The sequence below is a fragment of the Physeter macrocephalus genome, chromosome 18 (assembly GCF_002837175.3).
Source record: "Physeter macrocephalus isolate SW-GA chromosome 18, ASM283717v5, whole genome shotgun sequence".
Classification (NCBI taxonomy): domain Eukaryota; kingdom Metazoa; phylum Chordata; class Mammalia; order Artiodactyla; family Physeteridae; genus Physeter; species Physeter macrocephalus.
Window position 1 is genome coordinate 8,106,703 of NC_041231.1, and position 22,254 is coordinate 8,128,956.

At 45.5% G+C, this 22,254-nt stretch overlaps 1 protein-coding gene and 1 long non-coding RNA gene across 9 annotated transcripts in view; both read left to right on the forward strand.

Annotated features, from left to right (window-relative positions):
• Positions 1-6,735, forward strand: part of C18H3orf20 (chromosome 18 C3orf20 homolog) — a 109,230-nt gene extending 102,495 nt beyond the window's left edge. For 5 of the 8 annotated variants that reach the window (XM_055079399.1, XM_028478856.2, XM_028478859.2 and 2 more), the window contains 2 exons: positions 5,369-5,515; positions 6,171-6,735. In XM_055079399.1, the coding sequence (XP_054935374.1) occupies positions 5,369-5,515; positions 6,171-6,267 (244 nt within the window). In that variant the 3' untranslated portion in view covers positions 6,268-6,735. Of the gene's footprint in view, positions 1-5,368; positions 5,516-6,170 lie in introns of those variants that run through there. The other 3 variants (XM_055079400.1, XM_055079402.1, XM_055079401.1) reach the window with 3 other exon arrangements.
• Positions 6,736-6,840: 105 nt separating this feature from the next.
• Positions 6,841-22,254, forward strand: part of LOC129391520 (uncharacterized) — a 35,691-nt gene continuing 20,277 nt past the window's right edge. The window contains exon 1 of the long non-coding RNA XR_008615775.1: positions 6,841-7,262. This is a non-coding gene — a long non-coding RNA (uncharacterized lncRNA). The remainder of the gene's footprint in view (positions 7,263-22,254) is intronic.

Sequence of the window (22,254 nt, forward strand, 5' to 3'; positions counted from 1 at the left end):
GGCCCCTGGCGCTGAGGCCTCCTAAAGACTGTCTCCATGGCCGGGGGCCAGTGTTAATTCACAGACAACAAGACTACGAAGGGCCTCCGATGGGGGCGCCTCTCCATCAGGGTTACCCCCACTCTTGTTGGGTTTCCTGCTGTTGGTCACCCTTCACCCAGGAACGCGCCCTTCACCTGCGTCCCACTTGGCTTGACTCCATTTTTCCATTTGGTGGTGCTTTGAGTTCCTAAGACATGCTGAGCCATGGCCCATGCTGGGGAACAGGGGCAGGTTGGGTTGGGGGGTGGGGCGAGGGGAGCCCGCAGTGCTGTCTGCTTCCCCTCCACCCCGTTCATTGCCATGTGCCCAGCACAGGAGGTCTCAAGAGACCCACTCCTGGGGTCTGCTTTCCTGCCGCCTCTGTCCACCAGGATTACAAGGGCGTGGCGGGGAGGCAGCCTGGTCTACACTTCACCGCCGCAGACCACAGATTCCCTCTGCCGTTGGTGCAGTCGCTGCCGCTTGGGCCTGCCTTTGCCGTGTGTGCTGCCTACAGCTCCCGGCAGGGGCGGTGGGGAGAGGAGAGTGAAGCCGTGGGCTCCAAGCCCAGCTGCTGGACGATGTAGGAGTCCGGGAGGTGAGCCCCCTACAGAGGGGCTGGCCCAGGCCAGGAGCCCCTTGTGCAGCCCCCTCCCGTTGGCGCAGGGAGCAGAGGGGGCAGGGAAGTGCCTGGAGAGGCGGGGGCCAGGCTACGCCACACACATGGCTTTGACGGTCACCTGCCCTCTCCCAGTAGGATGGGGACACCATTCTTTCAGGACCCTCTCAGAGCAGGGAGTCGAGAGAATCCAAAACTTTAAGAGGTGATGTGCTCTGTGATGACAAAGTGCTTTGTAAACTGTCGTGTGCCCGGTAAACTGCAAAACCTGTGTAAACTGTAATATGCCCGGTAAACCCTGGAGCACTTTGCAAGCTGTGGTGAAGTCTGTGAAAGACCGAGTCCTTTGTCAGGTGCCTCCTGCCCAACCAACCACAGGGGCTTTGGACGCTGTGAGGTGCCCCATCGACTGCAGAGTGTCTTGTAACTCTGTGTGTCCTCTACCCAAACCTGCAGACGGGCCTGCTCCAAAGGGCCCGTGAGCTGGGAGCCTGGAAAGTGCTTCACAAACTGTATGGTACGCTGTACCCTGTGAAACACTCTGTAAACTACTCCATAAATGACAAGGCCCCTTATAAACTGTCAAGTTCTCTGAAGTGAAAAGTACATTTCAGACAGGGAGCACGGTGCTGTAAATGCACGTGTAATCCTCGGTAGGCTTTGTAAACTGTAATGTTCCTTGTAAACTAAAGCAAAGTCTTTGTAAACTGTAAAGTGCCACCTCATGTGAGGGCACTCTCTTCACAGTTGTGCCACTTGATAGCATGCCTACCTTAGAAGAGGCAGGAGGCGGCCTTGCAGTGGCAGGAGGGGCAGGCAGCGGAGGGCCGGGGCACAGTGTCAGGAGACCCGGGTCTCTCCTCGCATCAGCTATGCCCAGCAGGCCCCCTCCAAGGAGGGTACTGTGAAGGGTGGGCCCAGTGCCAGGGAGGAGCCAGCTGCCACCAGGCCCTCCCACAGTGATGCTGCTGTGAGGGAGGGCCGCTCGCCCTCGCCAGCTGTTCACGCCAGCCTCCACCCTCCGCCCAAGGAAACCTACCAGGGGCCTTGTTCAGCCTGTCCTCAGGCACCTTGACAGCTCTCACAGGGAGGAGTCAAGCCAGGCCTGGGAAGAGGGTGCAAGCTCTGTGTGTGCAGGGACAGGGCGTGGCTGAGCTGGCCCTCCAACCTCCACCCCTGTCCTAAGGGACCTCCCCACCTCCACACCCAGGCAGGTCCCCTAACCAGCCATGGAGGTTCTCAGCAGGGCTCTGGTTTGTGGCACTGTGAGCCTGCTGCTGGCCTGCCCTGGGTCAAGCCACTCTTAGGGGAACTGGAGACCCGTGAGGTGCGGACCAGGCTTGGTTGGTGAGATGAGACTTGTGAGCTCGTGGAGAGGAGACAGTAGAAGTCCGCCAGGATGAGGCGGTGCCTGGGCTCTCTGTATGTTAGCAGGTCACTGTGGACCAGTTCATGAGGAGTCCTGGCAAGACCAGCTGGAGCGGGGGCCCAGCGGAAGGAAAAGCAGGCACTGGATAGGCAGGGGAAGGGCCTGTCAAGGAAGGCTTCCGTGACCAGATCATGCAGGCAGTGGGGAGCCACTGAAGGTTCCTGAGCTGGGGGAGAGGCTTGATCAGCGTTGGGCTTTAGACTCATGAACCTGGTAGGGACTGGGTTGGGGCTACCAGGGTGTTAATAGGCTTGTCAGAGGAGCAGGTAGTATGGATGAAGGTGGTTTTAAAGCCACTTCTGGGACTTCCCCAGCAGTCTAGTGGTTAAGACTCCATGCTTTCACTGCCGGGGGTGCAGGTTCAATCCCTGTTAGGGGAAACTAGGATCCTGCATGCCCGTGCCCGCGTGGCCAAAATAAATAAATGAATAAATAAATAAAGCCACTTCTCTCTCGGACAGGGGGACCTGAAAGAGCTGATTGGAAAAAGGCCACCTTCCTACAGTAGACCAGGGGCTAGATGTAGGGGCTGGCCTCGATGCCACAGGGAGGAGGGGGGGCTTCACTCTGATGAGGACCAGCCCTTGGTGACACTATCCTTTTCACTGAAGTGTGTACAAAGGTTTTTTAAATTGCTGGAGGGGCTGGCCTGTTATAGACCCCCAGATGGCCTTCCCTGCTTATCCCTGAGCAAGGATGGTCTTGGCATGCATCTCCAGACTGTTCTTCCAGGAAAGCACCTGGCCTACTGTCAGCAGGAACAGGAGTGTTCCCGTCAGCCCAAGAGGATGGCCGTGTGGCTTCACTGGCCTAGTCATTTGCATTCCTTGATGCCCCATCATTTGATTCATTCATTCATTCACTCGTACCTACTGTGCCAGGTTGCTAAGATCAAGTCCTCTCCTCAGGTGACTGGAGGCTGACTCACAGAGCTGTGAACCCTGCACCAAAATAAATAGAGGAGGGAATCACTCCTTCTCCAAGGGTTCAGGGAAGGCTTCCCGGAGGAGGTGACACAGGAGCCTGGCCTTAAAAGATGAGTACAAGGTCCAGGAGAAAAGGAGGGGGAAAAGGCACTCCTGGCAGGGGATTGGATGGCGCGGCACACTTTGGGACCTGGGAGCAGGATAGCTGTGGATTTATGAGGCTACCAAGAGGGGCTGTTAGAAGAACGTGCCAGTGGTTTGCGCCAGATTCTGATGGTCCTTGAGCTGGGCATCACTCCAGAGAGCTGGGGCTCACCCCTGCAGAAGCTGCGGAGCCATAGACTGCTTTTAAGCAGGAGAGACAAGGCCAGATCCAGGAGGACAAGCCGCTGGGCAGCAGCGTGGACATTGGGCATGGAACGCGGGAAGCAGGGAGGCCATGGAGGAGGCTTGTGCCCTGGAGGGGTGCTTCAGGATGGGCGGGACTGGGGGGCCGGCTGTGAGCCTAGCTTAGGGAGTAGGTGCTCAAAAATGCTTGTGGTATGAATGAATGAGTGACTGAACAGGGAAGAAATTTAGGGGGACCATGCTTCTTCCTGGGCTTTTCCCTTCTGCTCCCCAAGCACCCTCTGCTACCCAGAGAACCCAGGGGCCTCCTTCCCATCCAGCCTGGGCTGGGGCCCTGCAGGGGTTCCCAGAGGAGCCATCGGCCTGGCTCTGCCCCTGCTCATCCCCTCTGCCCTCTGGGACCAGCAGGGATGGAGGCCAGCGCCCCTGGGCTCAGCCCAGACACCTGCACCATCTGTGCAGGACCTGACTTCCCCAGGCCCGCTAGGCCTCCAGCCTGGTGTCCAGTGTGGTGCTGCACAGGGTGGCTTGGACTGAGTTGTGTGGGGCAGGGGCAGGCAGCAGAGGGCGGGTAGAGGAAGGTGTCAGTTTGCAAACATTGTGAATACACCCAGCTTTTGTGACCCTGTTTTGGTATTTCTCCACTTTTAATTTTTCTAGGGCCCTTGGAATAATGGAAGAGGCCCCCTCCACCCTCTTGTCTCTTATCTCTGAAATGCCCTGCCTTGAGCAAGTGGCATGCAGGGTCGGGTGAGGCAGAGGCAGGGGTGGGGGGACAGGAGCTCAGTAAGCATGAGAGACAGTGACCGAAAGGGCCAGCGCTGTCCCTTCCACAAGCCCACTCTCCTGTCTGCCCTTGTCGGTGGGACGGGGACAGAAGCCCCTGAGCTGCCTGTCCCCTGGGGCTGCTTGATGCCCAAAGCCACCTTGTCACTGGAAAGTGCTTGTTGTCAGTGAATGGCTGCAGAGCCTTGAGGTGTGGTGCAAAGGTGAGGAGTGAGAACGGGAAAGGCTTGGACAGAAAGGCGTTGTCTCATGACTCTAGAGGCCAGAGTTCAGACTGAGGTGTGGCTGCCACGCTCCCTCCACGGGTGCCAGGGGAGGATCTGTTCCAGGCCTCTCTCCCTGCTGCTGGGAGCTCCTTGGCCGTGGCAGCACTACTGTCATCGCGTGACACCCCCCACGCCTGTCTGTGTCCACACTTCTTCCTTTTATAAGGACGCCGGGTAGATGAGATGAGAGGTCACACCACTCTGGTGTGACTTCATGACTTCATCTTTTTTTTTTTTAAATAAATTTATCTATTTATTTATTTATTTTGGGCTGCATCGGGTCCTCGTTGCTGCGCGCGGGCTTTCTCTAGTTGCGGTGAGCGGGGGCTACTCTTCGTCTTGGTGCGTGGGCTTCTCGTTGCGGTGGCTTCTCTTGTTGCGGAACTCAGGCTGTAGGCCCACAGGCTTCAGTAGTTATGGCGCACGGGCTTAGTTGCTCCGTGGCATGTGGGATCTTCCTGGACCAGGGCTCGAACCCGTGTCCCCTGCATTTGCAGGCAGATTCTCAACCACTGCACCAGCAGGGAAGTCCGCATGACTTCATCTTCACTCATTATTTCCAAATGAGGTCACATTCTGGGGTCCCGGAGGTTAGGACTCCAACTGAGAATTTGAGGGGACGCAGTCAACCCATAACACGGTACACGGGGCCTTACATGCTGGCCTCCTGGCCTCTCTCTGCTCGTTCTGTGGGGCCCCCATGGCAGGCCTATGCACTGGGCATACGGGTGTTGCTGACACAGGGTTAGGGCAAGTCCAGCCTTAAACAGAAGCCAGGGAAACCGAGCTCAGCGAGTCTCCGGGTCCCCAGGGGTCCTCCCTTCACCCGCCTCGGGAAGAGAGGCATCTGTGCCCTTTCCTCTCAGAACTGGAGCATTGAAAGGACAGAGCCGAGTGAGGGAGGCTTGCCCAGGCCCCCCAGCTCTGGGCCCCCTCTGGCTGGGCCTCCGCTGAGCACTCCCTCCCCTCCCAGCCTCCCCTGCAGCGTTTCAGCCTCCACCCCAGGCCTGGAGGACCCTGACTCGGCCAAGACAGCGGTGTTGGGAGACATCCAAGGAAGCCTTTCCTCGTTGGCCTTGGGGAACAAGATGGAGGAGCCCTCCGCTGAAGCTGAGAAGAAGTAGGTGCCCCTCCCCGCCCTGGGATCAGGGGCCTCCCCTTGGTTGGCAGAATGGGTGTGGCTCACAGCAGGGCCCCCGGCTCCACCACAGCCCACAGAGGCCACAAGGGGCTAAGTGGCCTTGGGCAAGTCACTTCCCCCTGGGTGCGGGTCCTCCAGCAATCCCTGACGTCTGGCCCGTTTTATCAACACAACGTCCAGCTGGCCGTCAAGGCTGCTCCCTGGAGTTGCTGGCAGTGTTCTGGGTGGTGGAGGTGGAAGCCTTTTGTAGACTTCTCGGCAAAGCCCCACAGCCCAGATCCATTGGTCTGAGAAGGGTGGAGACTGCCTGCTGCCTCCCGGCAAGAAACTTCCTAGACCCGTCAAAAGTCCAGCGCGCTGGCCGCAGTAACTGCGAAGCAGATCATGTTCTGCAAGGGTGTGAAAATCACACGTTTCTCATGAAGATAGGAAAGCAAAACTGTGAGCACCCAGAAAGGTCACAGGTTCCGCCGGGACCCCCAGGTTGGAGCAACACCCAGAGGCCTTAGCTGCTCAGGCAGCGAGGCCTGCGAGGCCCACCCTCCTCGCCCAGGCCAGGGAGGTTCCAGGTACCGTCAGACTAGCCCCCTCTACCCATTGCCCCGTATCTGCTTCTCTCTGTTTTGGTTTTTAGACTGGTACAGCCTGAAGTGGATCTGCATCCTCTTAGCAGAGCCAGGAGGAGCAGTAAGAAAGTAAGCACCTGGAAGAAACAGGCCTCCAAGAAGTGATGCCACCCCACAGCCACCCGGAGTGCGGCCTGGCCGTGGCCCCTCCCAAGCCCATCCTGGGCCCCCCAGCCCTGCCTCTCCAGCCTCCCACCCCTTCTCTGAACTCTGTCTAATAAACAAGCGTGCCTCCAGCATCTGGGTGAGGCCGTGGGATGGGCTGGCTCCTGCAAGGCCAAAGGCCCTGACAGCCCTGTTCCAGGCCGAGGCCTTAGAAACGCGGTGCTTCCTCTGTGGCCAGTGAAGTCAGCGCAAGAATCTCCCAAGGAAACGAAGGTCTTCGAGGGACCAAGCCAATGACGCATTAACCCTGGGGAGGTCGTGGATGGGACTGAACTGTGCCCTTCTGCCCTTTGCTCGGGGGGGAAGGGCTCAGATTCTGGCCCAGGTGGAAAACAGGGTGAGAGGGAGAAGAGGGAGCAGAGAGACAGAGAGAAAGCCAGGCGGGTGGGAGAAGAAACGGAGAGTTGGAGAGCCATGAGAAGGGAGAGTGTGGGAGGAGAGGCATTGGGGGCGGGGGGAGTGGAGAAACGAGGAGGGAGACTAAGGGGCAGGGGGTCGGGAGGGAGAGGAGCATGGAGTGGGATGGAAGGGTAGTGACGGGCCACACCCACAGGCCCTCTGGTGGCACTGGGAAAGCCAGAGCCCGTGTGGCTTCCATGCCCTGACGTCCCCTTTTAGCCCAGTCTCAGTGCCCTTTGGCAGATCAGACGCCCCTCCCTGAGCTGACAGCCTGAAGGATCCTTACCAGCATCACTGGCCCAGAGATGCCAGCCCCCTCTGGTGTGCCGATGACTCCCTGGTGGCACCTGAGTGGGGCAGACGTCACACCAGCTCTGGGCCCACTTGTCCCAGGCTCCTGAGAACCACTTCCCAGCAGGGTGAGGACCCCAGAGCGACTGCCTTGTTCTGCAAGCCTGGAAGAGAGGGATTTCAGGCCCTGGTCTGTGGGCAGCATTGAGTGATGACTTCTACACGTAACTACTTGTGCTCCCCCTGTAAGTAGATGCTTTTAAAATTCAGTTCTTTGACGTTTAATTTTATCCTTTGTATCATTCTAAGGCTTTTTTTGAATTATACATTTGTCCCCCTAGAAATGGATTTGAAATGATGTGCTATGTTCATAAGCCCGCATCCTCTGAACTTAAGGGCCTGACAGTTGTTAGGGGTCCTGGGCATCTAACCACTCTCTCCTCCTCCCCTCCTGAGCACAGGGACACAGGAGGACCGGAAGGCAAGGGGAAGCACGGTCCACCTCTGTCCTGGCACACAGGCACCCTCCAGCCTCTCAGGCAGGAGTCTGGTGAAGGTTGGAATGGAGACGTCAGCTCACCTCTTATCTTCCACCCCAAATCCAACCCTGGGGCCTGCACGCTCAGCTCTGCACTTCAGGGCTGCGTGCACAGAGAGCACAGACCTGTCTCTAAAGGATGGGCCTGGACCCAGCGCAGGGTGCTTGCCACACTGAAATGGGGCCAAAAGTGAGGTGGTATGAACAGGGGTGCCTCCCACTGGTGGAATGGGGCCCTGCGAATGTCCAGTCCTGCCTAATCAAACTGTCTCCTGGGGAGGAGGGAGAAAAAGGGGAAGCCCCCTTCTCCACGGAAACACCAGGAGAGGGGGATAAGGCTTCACTCCCCCAGCAATGCCCTCAACAAACCAGGCATGGTGGGAAGGTGTGAGATTATCTGAGGAAGTCATAATTCTTGTCTTGACTAGAATAACGGCTATTTTCTTCAAGCTCCCTCCTGTCATCTTCCTTGGATATAGGGAGGTCCATGGCTTCCTAAAGCAAAAGGTGTGGCATAGCTGAAGTGGACACTCCAGAGATGGCAAACAGATGGCACACATGCTGCTGCCATTCACCCCAGGCCCTTGCAGGCATCATTAATCAATCACAGCACTCTCAACCCTGGTGATGCCTAAGATTCCATCTTCAGCTCAAAGGGGCAGGCAGCCACTACCAATTAACTACCATACTTTGCCCTCCTTGGAGTAGCCCTCTTCTCTACCTGGGCCTCAGTTTTTAGGAAGACTTTTTTTAAAATTTATTTTATTTTATTTATTTATTGTTTCTGGCTGAGTTGGGTCTTTGTTGCTGTGCACGTGGGCTTTCTCTAGTTGCCGTGAGCGGGGCTACTCTTTGCTGTGGTGCACAGGCTTCTCACTGCAGTGGCTTCTCGTGTTGCGGAGCTTGGGCTCTAGGTGCTCTGGCTTCAGTAGTTGTGGCTCGCGGGCTCTAGAGCGCAGGCTCAGTAGTTGTGGCACACAGGCTTAGCTGCTCTGTGGCATGTGGGATCTTCCCGGACCAGGAATTGAACCCATGTCCCCTGCACTGGCAGGCAATTCTCAACCACTGCGCCGCCAGGGAAGCCCAGGAAGACTGCTTAGAGGAAGTGAGGGTGGAGTTAGAGCCAGAGCCTAGAAGGTAGGTTTTGTTAAGCCTTGTTGTGTGCTGTCTGTGCCAGCAGAGAAGTAAGGGGTGATCTGATTACTCACCTCCTTTGCCTGGCAGAAGCAAACACAAATCCTCTCAGCCTGTCCGGGGGACATGTAATGATCTGTAGCTCCAAGCCCTCTGGGAAAGAGGAGCAAGATCTCCCCTTATCACTGAGCATGTTTTCCCAATTCTTGTTCAAGTTGACCCAGGAGAAGTCCTAGGAGAGGGGAAGACTATCCACAAATAGATTGAGTCAAAGAAAAAACCAGAAGGAAACCCAGGGATCAGCATATCTAATCTCTCACTTTATAAAAAGGACTGAGGTCCTGAAAAAGGAAGGGACTGCCAGAGCCATACAGTCAGCACGTGGTAGGCAAGATCCTGTGCCAAATCCACTCTTTCCCCACTCCATTCCTCTGTGTGGAGGTGGACCCAGGGCCAGAGGGAGGAGAAACCAGGAGGGCAGCAAGACAAAGGTCAGGCCCCCATTTCCAGCAATGGTACGGATTAAATGGCCTGAAAAAACTATCCTGTTAAAAAACACATAGAAATATTGAATAACATAAATACCCCTTTAATTGCATATTGGAGCTCACAGAATAGTAAGGAAAGGCGTCAGGGGCTGAAAAGAGGACCTGGGAAACCAAGTGGTACACAAGCACTAAAACCACAGCTGTCCTGAGGCTGTTTTGATGCCAGTGACCCAGAACCTGGGCTTTAATGGTTGTAGGGAGATATGAAACAAAGACTTGACCTGAACAAGATGCCAAGCTTTAAATAATGCTCCCAAATATAAATCTGGGACCTTTGATACACACAAAATGACAAGAGAACTTGAACGTCTCAGTCAGGAAAAATTGTTTTAGTTGAGGATCCTTCCAAGACTGTACAACCCACGTCTGCCTTCCCAGAGATTTTGGGCTTTCGTGTATATATAGTCTGTCTCTGAGGTCTGAGAAACCCAGTTAATAGCACCCCATGCAGCATGCCTGGCAGAAGCAAACACAAATCCTCTCTGATGATGTTCACTGTCAACCTAGACCTCATAGGATTCCCACAGAGAGAATCCAGTTGAACATGAGCTCACAATCCGAAATTTAAAAGTACAAGCCAAAGTGAATGAAAACAAATATCAAACACTAAATTAGACATCCAGGACTTTAGATATTGGCAGTGTCAGACAATTAAAAAATGAGTATGTTTCAGTGTTTAAATAAACATAAGGATCTGAAAATGTATGCAAGGAAGAAGATAAATATCATGAAACAAAAAAAGAGGTGGAATGAGTTTTGCTCCTAGACATGTTGGAATAACTGGTACTGGAGATATCCTCCTGACACAACCAACCAGGACAGGAGGAACAAAGTGAGTTCTACACCGCCCCCCACCCCCCTGAGCTTTCCACCAGAGTTGCTTTCTGGATCATGGTGCAAGAAAGGAGAATTGAGGCACATGACGACAGTATTGCCGAACTGAGGAGAGAAATCAGAGTTTGGGCAGACAGCAGTGAATGGAATTTGGGTGCAAATTCAGAAGAGGGAACTATGCAGAGAGGGGTCTAGGAGTCTGCATAGGTGTCTTTTTGAATCTCAGCTGAATGCTAAACTGCACGTGCCGAGGGTGTGGCTTCATGAAGCCAGGTAAAGAACTACAGGGAGCTGTGAACTGAGGTTTGGGAGATGTTCAAGTTCTATCCAATCAGAAGACCTGGAGACCCCAGAGGAGTAGGGATAAACTAGTCTTAGAAACAATCCTTGACAAAACTATACGGACAGAAAAAATAGATAAGTGGTTGCCTGTGGGTAGGGGAGGGGATGACGACAAAGGGCATGAGGGAATTTGGGAAGTGGGTGTGATGGAATTACTTTATATCTTGATGATGACAGTGATTATCTGTATGCATCTTTCAAAACTCATGGAAGTGCATACCTAAAAGAGTGATTTTTTTTTTTACTGTATATAAATTGCATCTTAGTTTTAAAATTATAAGAAAACAAGCCTTGAAGTATCAAGCTGATCTTCAGGTAACTTGAACTGCCTGAAAAAAGCCAGCTGTCTTTGAAATAAAACAATACAATACAGACACAACATAACAGAACAACGTAACATTCATAACGTCTGGCATGCAACTGAAAAAAATATATATGTGAAGAAGCAAGAAAATATGAGCTAAGACCTGAAAAAAAAATCAGTCAATAGAAACAGACTTAGAAAAGATAGAAGTAATGCAAGTTGCTGACAAGGTGTTTAGAAGAACTATTATAAATATTTTAAATGATTTAATAGAACACAATGAGAGAAATGGAAACTACAAAAACACCTGGATGAAAAATTTGAAAAATACGTTGGGTAAAAGTAATGTTAGATTAGATGCTGTAGAAGAAAAAAATCAGTGAACTGGAAGACAGGGCAATATAAAATAGCCAAAATAAAGTTCAGATGGTGAAAAAGTCTGAAAAAAATGAACAGAACCCTAATAACCAGTGAGACAACATTAAGTAGTCTAATATATGTATAATTTGGGGGACACAAAAGGAAGAGGGGGAAAGATCGTTGAAAAAAAATTTGAGGTAACCCTGACCAAAAATTTTCTATACTTGATACAAGAATCTCAATGAATCCCAAGCAGGATAAACACAAAGGAAACACCACCAAGGTATCATAATCAAATTGGTGAAAATTGATAAGAGAAAAGCTTAAAAAGAATCGCAAAGACTCATTATATACTGAAAAAATATATGAAAAATGTGATTTTTCATCTAGATGTGAGTACTAAAAGAAAAAAGGCAACTTACAACTTTTATATCCAGGAAAAATATCCTTCAAGAATAAAGTAAGACCAAAAAAAGTAAGTAAATGTGAACGGGTTAAACTCACCAATCAAAAAATAGGGACTCTTACATACACAAACTTGTATATGAATGCTCATAGCAGCATTATCCAAAAAGTGGAAATGACCCATATGTCCATGAACAGATGAATGTGTAAACAAAATGTGGTATAGCCATACAGTGGAATATTATCTGCCATTAAAAAAATAAAATACTAATATATCCTACCATATGGATGAACCTTGAAATCATTATGCCAGACACAAAAGGCCACATGTTGTTTGAATCCTCATACATTAAATGTACACAATAGAGAAATCTCTAGAGACAGAAAGCAGATTAGTGGTTGCCAGGGAATGGAGCAGAGGAGGGGATTTTAGACCAGAGAGTGATTGCTTAAAAAGTTTGGGCTTCTTTTGGGGGGTGATGGAAATATTCTGGAATTAGTGGTATGGTTGCATAACATCGTGAATATACCTGAATGCCACTGGACTGTACACTTTAAAGGGGTTAAAACTGTGAATTTTATCTCAATTTTTAAAAAACCATTGCTGAGAAAAATTAAAGACAAATAAATAGAAATATATGATTTGTGTATTAGAAGTCTCAGTATTTTTTTTTAATTAATATCGTGAATATACCTGAATGCCACTGGACTGTACACTTTAAAGGGGTTAAAACTGTGAATTTTATCTCAATTTTTAAAAAACCATTGCTGAGAAAAATTAAAGACAAATAAATAGAAATATATGATTTGTGTATTAGAAGTCTCAGTATTGTTTTTTTTTAATTAATTTATTTTATTTGTTTATTTTTGGCTGCATTGGGTCTTCGTTGCTGTGTGTGGGCTTTCTCTAGTTGCGGCGAGCAGGGCTCACTCTTTGTTGTGGTGCATGGGCTTCTCATTGCAGTGGCTTCTCTTGTTGCAGAGCACGGGCTCTAGGCGTGTGGGCTCAGTAGTGGTGGATTGCAGGCTCTAGAGCACAGGCTCAGTAGTTGTGGCACACGGGCTTAGTTGCTCCGTGGCATGTGGGATCTTCCCGGACCAGGGATCAAACCCATGTCCCCTGCACTGGCAGGTGGATTCTTAACCTGTGTGCCACCAGGGAAGTCCCAGTACTGTTTTTAAAATTTATTTATTTTATTGAAGTATAGTTGATTTACAATATTAATTTCAAGTGTACAGCATAGAAATTCAGTATTTTTACAGATTATACTTCATTAAAAGTTATTACAAGGTAATGGCTATAATTCCCTGTGCTATATAATGTATCCTTGTTGTGTACCTTTTTTATACATAGTAGTTTGTATCTCTTAATCTCATACTTCTAATTTGCCCCTCCCCTTCCCTCTCCCCATTGGTTAGTTAGGAAACAAACTAAAGTTATTACAAGGTAATGGCTATAATTCCCTGTGCTATATAATGTATCCTTGTTGTGTACCTTTTTTATACATAGTAGTTTGTATCTCTTAATCTCATACTTCTAATTTGCCCCTCCCCTTCCCTCTCCCCAAACAAACTAACTGCTAGTTTGTTTCCTATATCTGTGAGTCTGTTTCTGTTTCACATATACATTCCTTTGTATTATTTTCTAGATTCTACATATAAGTGGTATCATACAGTATTTGTCTTTCTCTGTCTTATTTCATTAAGCATAATATTCTCCAGGTCCATCCACATTGTTGCAAATGACGGAATTCCATTCTTTTTTATGGCTGAGTAATATTCCAGTGTGTGTGTGTGTGTATATGTGTGTGTGTGTGTGTGTGTGTGTGTGTGTGTCACATCTTTATCCATTCATGGGCACCTGGGTTGCTTCCATATCTTGACTGCTGTAAATAGTGCTGCTGTGAACATTGGGGTGCATGTATCTTTTTGAATTAGTGTTTTCATTTTTTCCATATATATACCTAGGAGTAGAATTGCTGAATCATATGATATTTCTATTTTTAGTTGTTTAAGGAGCCACCATACTGTTTTCCGTAGTGGCTGCACAAATTTACAATCCCACCAACAGTGTACTAAGGTTCCCTTTTCTCCATATCCTCTCTAACATTTGTTAATTGTAGACTTTTTGATGACGGCCATTCTGACAGGTGTGAGGTGATATCTCACTGTGGCTTTGATTTACATTTCTCTAATAATTAGCAATGTTGAGCATCTTTTTATGTGCCTGGTAACCATGTGTATATCTTTTTTGGAAAAATGTCCGTTCAGATCTTCTGCCCATTCTTTTGATTACTTTGTTTGGTTTTTTGATATTGACTTGTATGAACTGTTCGTATATTTTGGATATTAACCCCTTGTTTGTCTCATCATTTGCAAATATTTTCTCCCATTCCATAGGTTGTCTTTTCATTTTATCAATGGTTGACAAAAAGCTGTGCAAAAGCTTTTAAGTTTAATTAGTTTCATTTGTTTATCTTTGCTTTTATCTTCGCTTTTATCTGTGCCTTAGGAGACAGAACCAAAAAAATATTGCTATAATTTATGTCAAAGAGTAATTTGCTTATGTTCTCTTCTAGGAGTTTTATGGTTTCAGGTCTTACACTTAGGCCTTTAATCCATTTTGAATTTATTTTTGTACACAGTTCAAGAAAATGTTCTAATCTCATTGTTTTACATGTAGCTGTCCAGTTTTCCCAGCACCACTTGTTGAAGAGACTGTCTTATCCCCATTGTATATTCTTGCCTCCTTTGTCTTAGAATAATTGACCGTAGGTGCATTGCTTTATGTTTGGGCTCTCTATTCTGTTCCACTGATCTATGTGTCTGTTTTTGTGCCAGTATCATGCTGTTTTTTACTGTAGCTTTGTAGTATAGTCCGAAGTCTGGGCCTGTGATACCTCCAGCTTTGTTCTTTCTCATCAAGATTGCTTTGGCAATTCAGGGTCTTTTGTGGTCCCATATGAATTTTAGGATTATTTGTTCTAGTTCTGTGAAAAATGTCATGAGTATTTTGATAGGGATTGCATTAAATCTGTAGATTGCTTTGGGTAGTATGTCCATTTTAATATCAGTTCTTCCAATCCAAGAGCACAGGATATCTTTTCATTTCTTTGTATCATCTTCAGTTTGCTTCATCAGTATTTTATTGTTTTCAGAGTATAGGTCTTTCACCTCTTCGGTTAAGTTTATTCCTAGGTATTTTATTCTTTTTGATGTGATTTTAAATGGGATTGCTTTTTTACTTTCTCTTTCTGTTATCTCATTATTAGTGTATAAAAAACAACAGATTTCTGTGTATTGATCTTGTATCTTACAACTTTACTGAATTCATTTATTAGTTCTAATAGTTTTTTGATGGGGACTTTAGGATTTTCTTTATATAGTATCATGTCATCTGTTCCAATTTGGATGCCTTTTATTTCTTTTTCTTGTCAGATTGCTGTGGCTAGGACTTCCAATGTTATGTTAAATTGAAGTAGTGAGAGTGGGCATCTTCTCTTTTTCCTGAATTTAGAGGAAAGACTTTCAGCTTTTCACTGTTGAGTATGATGATAGCTGTGGGTTGCCATAAATGGCCTTTATTATATTGAGATATGTTCCCTCTATACCCACTTTGATGAGAGTTTTTATCATGAATGGATATTGTATTTTGTCACAATGTTTTTTCTGAATCTATTGACATGATCATGTGATTTTTGTCCTTACTTTTGTTAATGTGGTGTATCACATTGTTTGATTTGTGAATGTTGAACCATCCTTGCATCCTTAGAATAAATCCAACATGATCATGGGGTATGATCCTTTTTACATATTGTTGGATTTGGTTTGCTAATATTTTGTTGAGGATTTTTGCATCTATATTGATCAAAGATATTGGCCTGTAATTTTCTCTTTTTTGTAGCATCTTTGTCTGGTTTCGGTATCAGGGTAATGGTGGCCTCATAGAATGAATTTGGGAGTGCTCCATCTGCTTCCATTTTGGGGGGAATAGTTTGAGAAGGATAGGTATTAGTTCTTTATGTGTTTAATAGAATTCACCTGTGAAGCTGTCCAGCCTGGACTTTTGTTTGCTGGGAATTTTTTTAATTACAAATTCAATTTTACTACTAGTGATCAGTCTGTTCAAAGTGTGTTTCTTCTTGATTCTGTCTTGGCAGGTTGTATCTTTCTAGAAATTTTCCCACTTAGAAGATTCAATATTGTTACATGTCAGTTATTTTCAGATTGATGTATGGCTTCAGTGAAATCCCAATCTAAGTTTCAGTAGGCTCTTTTAGTAGAAATTGACTAGCTGATTATAAAACTTATATGGAAATGCAAAAGACCTAGAATAGCCAAAATTTTTTGAAAAAGAGAAGCAAAATTGCATAACTTGATTTCAAGATTTTCTATAAATTTACAGTAATTAAGACTAGTTTATTATCGGCAGAAAGATAGACTTATAGATAAATGGAACGGAATAGAGTCCAGGATCAGAATCATGTGCATATAGTCAGTTGATGTCCAACAAATGACACGGTAATTCAATTTGGAGGGGTAGTCATTTCAACAAATGGTGCTGGAACAACTGAATATCCATATGGGGAAAATATAGAATTGATCTTTGCAGCAACAATAATTAATTAACAATAATTAATTCAAAATGGATCGTAGATGTTAACTTAAACACTTCTAGAAGAAAACATAGGAGAAGAAATATTTGTGATTTTTGAGGCAGACACAGATTTCCTATAACAATAAGAAACAATGAAAATAAAAATAGAAGAAAAAATAATGGACTGTACTTCACCTAATTTAAAACTTCTATTCTTTGGGGGGAAAAAAACTTTAAGAAAAAAGTGGTACACCACAAACTTGTAGAAAAATATATAAATTTCTAGAATAACTAAAGAACTCTTACAACTCAAGAAGAAGAAGACAAACAACCCTATTTTTTTTAATGAACAAAATATTTAAAGAGATATTTTGCAAAATAAGATATATAGATGGTAAAAAAGCACATGAAAAGACGCCTAATATCATTAGTCTTTAAGGAAATGCAAATGAAAACCACAAATGAGATACCACTAGACATGACCAAAAAAAAATTTTAACTGAAAATACCAGGTACTGACAAGTATATGGAGCAACCAGAGCTGTCATTGGGTGGGCCAAAAGTTTCTTTCGTTTTTTTTTCCTGTAAGATGGCTTTAGTAGCACTTAGTTGTCCTTAACTTAATTCAAAACAATTTTGTTAGGTTGTATGTGACAGCCATGATTGTATGTGACAGCATTTTTAAAAAGACATCAAAATTGGTGAATTTTTAATTTTATGCACATAATGTAACTTATGCCTCATTTGGTACTGAGAATCTTTCTTTTGGTTAAGTACCAATCCAGCAGTACCATATGAAGCTTAGGTAGGAAGTGGACAGAGAGGGAGCGCTGCATACAGTGAAAAGAGTGAATGATAAAAAGGAAAAGGAAAGAGAAGAAAAGTTGTAGTCATTATTGGCATTTAAAGACTTACTACAGGCCCCTCAAAAAAAATTGGTGAATTTTTGTGTAGCCATTTTAATGTTGAAGATGGGGGGCTTCCCTGGTGGCGCAGTGGTTGCGCGTCCGCCTGCCGATGCAGGGGAACCGGGTTCGCGCCCCGGTCTGGGAGGATCCCACATGCCGCGGAGCGGCTGGGCCCGTGAGCCATGGCCGCTGAGCCTGCGCGTCCGGAGCCTGTGCTCCGCAACGGGAGAGGCCACAACAGAGGTAGGCCCGCATACCACAAAAAAAAAAAAAAAAAAAAAAAAAATTGAAGATGGGAAAAAACAACATTTTTGGAATATTATGCTTTATTATATCAAGAAAGGTAAAAATGCAACTGAAACACACAAAAAGATTTGTGCAGTGTATGGAGAAGGTGCTGTGACTGATCGAACGTGTCAAAAGTGATTTGCGAAGTTGCCTGCTGGAGTTTTCTCGCTGGACTTTGCTCCACGGTTGGGTAGACCAGTTGAAGTTGATAGCAATCAAATCGAAACAATAATTGAGAACAATCAACGTTATACCATGCAGGAGATAGCTGACATACTCAAAATATCCAAATCAAGCAATGAAAATCATTTGCACCAGCTTGGTTATGTGAATCGCTTTGATGTTTGTGTTCCACATAAGTTAAGCAAAAAAACCTTCTTGATGGTATTTCCACATGCGATTCTCTACTGAAACATAATGAAAACGTTCCATTTTTTAAACAAATTGTGACAGATGATGAAAAGTGGATACTGTACAACAATGTGGAATGGAAGAGATCGTGGAGCAAGCAAAACGAACCACGACTAACCACACCAAAGGCTGATCTTCATCCAAAGAAGGTGATGTTGTGTGTATATGGTGGGATTGGAAGGGAGTCCTCTATTATGAGCTCTTTCTGAAAAACCAAACGATTAATTCCAACAAGTACTGCTCCCAATTAGACCAACTGAAAGCAGCACTCTACGAAAAGCATCCAGAATTAGTCAACAGAAAATGCATAATCTTCCATCAGGAAAACGCAAGACTGCATGTTTCTTTGATGACCAGGTGAAAACTGTTACAGCTTGGCTGGGAAGTTCTGATTCAACTGCTGTATTCACCAGACATTGCACCTTCGGATTTCCATTTATTTCAGTCTTTACAAAATTCTCTTAATGGAAAAAGTTTCAATTCCCTGGAAGACTGTAAAAGGCACTTAGAACAGTTCTTTGCTCAAAAAGATAAAACGTTTGGGGAAGGTGAAATTATGAAGTTGCCTGAAAAATGGCAGAAGGTAGTGGAACAAATGTGTGAATACGTTGTTCAGTAAAGTTCTTGGTGAAAATGAAAAATGTCTTTTATTTTTACTTAAAAAACCAAAGACACTTTTTGGCCCACTCAACACATTGCTCGTGGGATTGTCAAATGGTACAAGACCTTTGGGAGTCACTTTATTGAAAAGATTTTTCATAAAGTCACACTTTTTATATGACCAGAGAAAGGAGCCAGGTTGAGGAGTGGGCTGCAGACCCCAATCTGTGAGGAGTGGCTGGAGGGCCTGGGATGGTTCATCCTGAACCCAGAGCCTCAAGGAAGCTCATCACTGTCTCCATCTCAGCAGGGCTGTCCCAGGGCCTGAGACCATAAAAGAGAAGTCAGACCGTTTTCAGCACCTTTCCATTGAAATAAGATGGTGTTTCTTAGGCTGAAACCCAAAAACGTAGTGAGAAATCTGCCTCTTTGTCCAAAGAACAATGGGGGCAGAGGTACAGCCAGCAAGGTGTCCACTCCTCAAGATATAAACATCCACTGAGAGCAATTCTGGTTCTTGTCAACATGGTAAACTGGCATGGACTGCTGGCTGCTTCCCTGCAAATCAACCCCAGAGAAACTGTGGAAGCAAGAGAAAAGCATGGATACCAAGACCTAAATCCTTTGAGAAAACCCCAGAAGGCTAAACATGTTTTGCAGTGGTTTACGTGGGTAATGTGGGTGGCTGCAGCCTGAGGAGGACAGGAGGTGGAGGTGGCAATGGAGGATAGTATGGAATCCTTTCAGCTCTGTCCTGCGTCTCCTCAACGTAGCTTTGGGACAGTCTTCACCTGCTTCTTCACTGTAGCAACAACTGCAGTAGGCCAGGCCACTAGTACAGGTGCAGGTGGTGATACTGAAGGAGTGTAAAGGCCTTGTCCATTAGGATGTTGATGAAAGCTGTTGCTAACTGGCCAGGTGCCAGATTCTGACTGACCAGGTACCTTTGGTCATTCATGCCTTCTCTTGTTCCCCTCTAGACTTCAGGGGCTTCTGGTTACAAGGCAAGGAGAAGCCCCCTTAGATGGTGCTGCTTCCCACAGGGGTTTTTAAGGTCATAACTTATCCAGAGGATTTGCCTGGTGGGGCGACAGCAAATCTGAGTGATGAAGTTCTGTGGCATGTGTGGCTCATCCCTTTACAACTCTGACGTAATGGGACCTGTCCTTTCATACTTCCCCAAACACATAATCAGAGTAGCTGACATGATCGAGGAAATTTGAGCTCAAAGGCCAAGATAACTAAATATATAAGAAGAATCATTTACTGGAAAAGAAGATGAGAAACTGGACAAGAAATACCATTTGAAGCAGGACTGTTGGTAAGACCAGAAAAAAGTAAGCATAGTCAGTATACCTAAGTACATAGGGAAATGTATTAGCAATATGAGATAAGTAAAAGAAATCACAAAAAACAAATTGTAAATTCTAAGTTTAAAAAGTATGATAGTTAAAATAAAGAACATCACATATATAAGATAAATGGTGAAGAACCAATTAATAGGTTAGAAGATCAGACTGAGGAACTCTCCAAGAAAACATCAGGAAAGGCTGACAGTGTATATATATATATATATATATATATATATATATATATATATAAAAGACCCCATCGAAAAGATGTGGTGGATAAAAGTGCCAAAACCCAGATTATAAGAGAAAATAACATGAGAAAACCATAATTCAAAAAGAGTCATGTACCAAAATGTTCATTGAAAAAAAAAATGGTCATGAAGAACCTAGGGGTAAGACGGGAATAAAGATGCAGACCTACTAGAGAATGGACTTGAAGATACGGGTAGGGGGAAGGGTAAGCTGTGACAAAGTGAGAGAGTGGCATGGACATATATACACTACCAAACGTAAAATAGATAGCTAGTGGGAAGCAACCGCATAGCACAGGGAGATCAGCTCGGTGCTTTGTGACCACCTAGAGGGGTGGGATAGGGAGGGTGGGAGGGAGGGAGATGCAAGAGGGAAGAGATATGGGGACATATGCATATGAATAACTGATTCACTTTGTTATAAAGCAGAAACTAGCACACCATTGTAAAGCAATTATACCCCAATAAAGATGTTAAAAAAAGAGAAAATAACAGAAAATAAAAGTTGGGAGGAGGAACTGTTTGAAGAAATAATGAAGATTAATATACCATCTTTAAGAAAAATGAAAGACTTTAGAATGAAAGGAATAAGAGTACCAAACGGAAGAGATGAGGAAAATCCCAGACAAAATATCAGAGTGAAATTTGAGAAAATAAAATTCTAACAGAAACCAGGTAGAGAAGGAAGACCACCTACAAAGGAGTAAGGATCAGACTGACATCAGATTTTTCACAGCAACACGAGATGCAAGAAGAATGAAGTGATATTTTTTAAAGACTTGAAGGTAAAGTACTTAAGCGTAAGAGTAGATGAACTAAAGGGACATGCTCATGTGACAAAATATTTAGCTGTTTAGGAGGTAGAGTAGATATTGATAAGGTAAGAATTAATAGGAGACACAAATGGAAGGAGGCAGAGTAGGAAGAACCATGAATCTGTCTCCCCACCTGGACCGCAATTGCCCTGGACCTGATGGCTTCAGTGGTGAATTCTGTCACACATTTAAATAATCAATAGTTCTCAAACTTTCCCCAAAATCTGAAAAGGGAACACTTTCTGACCCTTTCTATAAGGCCAGCATTACCCTAATACCAAAGCCAGACAAAGACATGACAAGAAAAAAAATCCTTATGAACATCAATGCAGATCCTCAACAAAACACTAGCAACACAAAGTTTAGCAGCATAGCAAAAGGATTATACACCATGACACCAAATGGGATTTATTCCTGGAATGCAAGGATGGTTTGACATATAAAACTCAATCAATGTAATACACCACATTAACAGAATGAGGGAGAGGGGAACCCACATGATCATCTCAATTGATGCAGAGAAAACATTTGTCAAAATTCAACACCCTTTCATGATAAAAACACTCAGCAAACTAGGAATAGAAGGAGACTACCTCCACATAATAAAAGTCATATGTACGGAAAACATATTCAATAGTGAAAGATTGATAGCTTTTCCTCTAGGATCAGGAACAAGGCAAGGTTGTCTGCTTTCACCACTTGTATTCAACATAGTACTAGTAGTTCTAACCAGAGCAATTTGGCAAGAAAAATAAATAAAGAGCATCTAAATTGGAAAAGAAGAGGTAAAATGATCTCTGTTCACAAATGATATGATCTTGTACGTAGAAAATCGTAAAGCTTCTACCAAAAAAAAAAACCTTTCAGAGTTAATTAATGAATGTATCAAAGGAGCAGGATACAGTCAAAATGCAAAAGTATTGCATTTCTATACACTAACAATGAACAATATGAAAAGGAAATTATAAAAACAATTCCATTTACAATAGCATTAAAAAGAATAACATGTAGCAGTTAGGAATTAACCAAAGAGGCGAAAGACCTATACAATGAAAACTATAAAGCCTTGCTGAAAGAAACTGAAGACATAAATGCATGAAAACACATTCCACGTTCATGGATTGGAAGACTTAATATGTCAGTGCTACCCAAAGTGATCTAAGATTTAGTGCAATTCCTATTACCCCAATGACATTTTTCCAGAAAGAGAACAACCCATCCTAAAATTCATATGGAATCTCAAAGGACCCCTGAATAGCCAAAACAATCTTGAAAAAGAACAAAACTGGAGGACTCACACTTCATGATTTCAAAACTTACGGTAAAACTACAGTCATAGAGATCGGAGGGAGAGGACTGGAGTTGGCGGCGTGAACACAGCCTGAAGGGGTTAGTGCACCACAGCTAGCCGGGAGGGAGTCTGGGAAAAAGTCTGGACCTGCCGAAGAGGCAAGAGACTTTTTCTTCCCTCTTTGCTTCCTGGTGCGCGAGGAGAGGGGATTAAGAGCACCGCTTAAAGGAGCTCCAGAGACGGGCGCAAGCCACGGCTA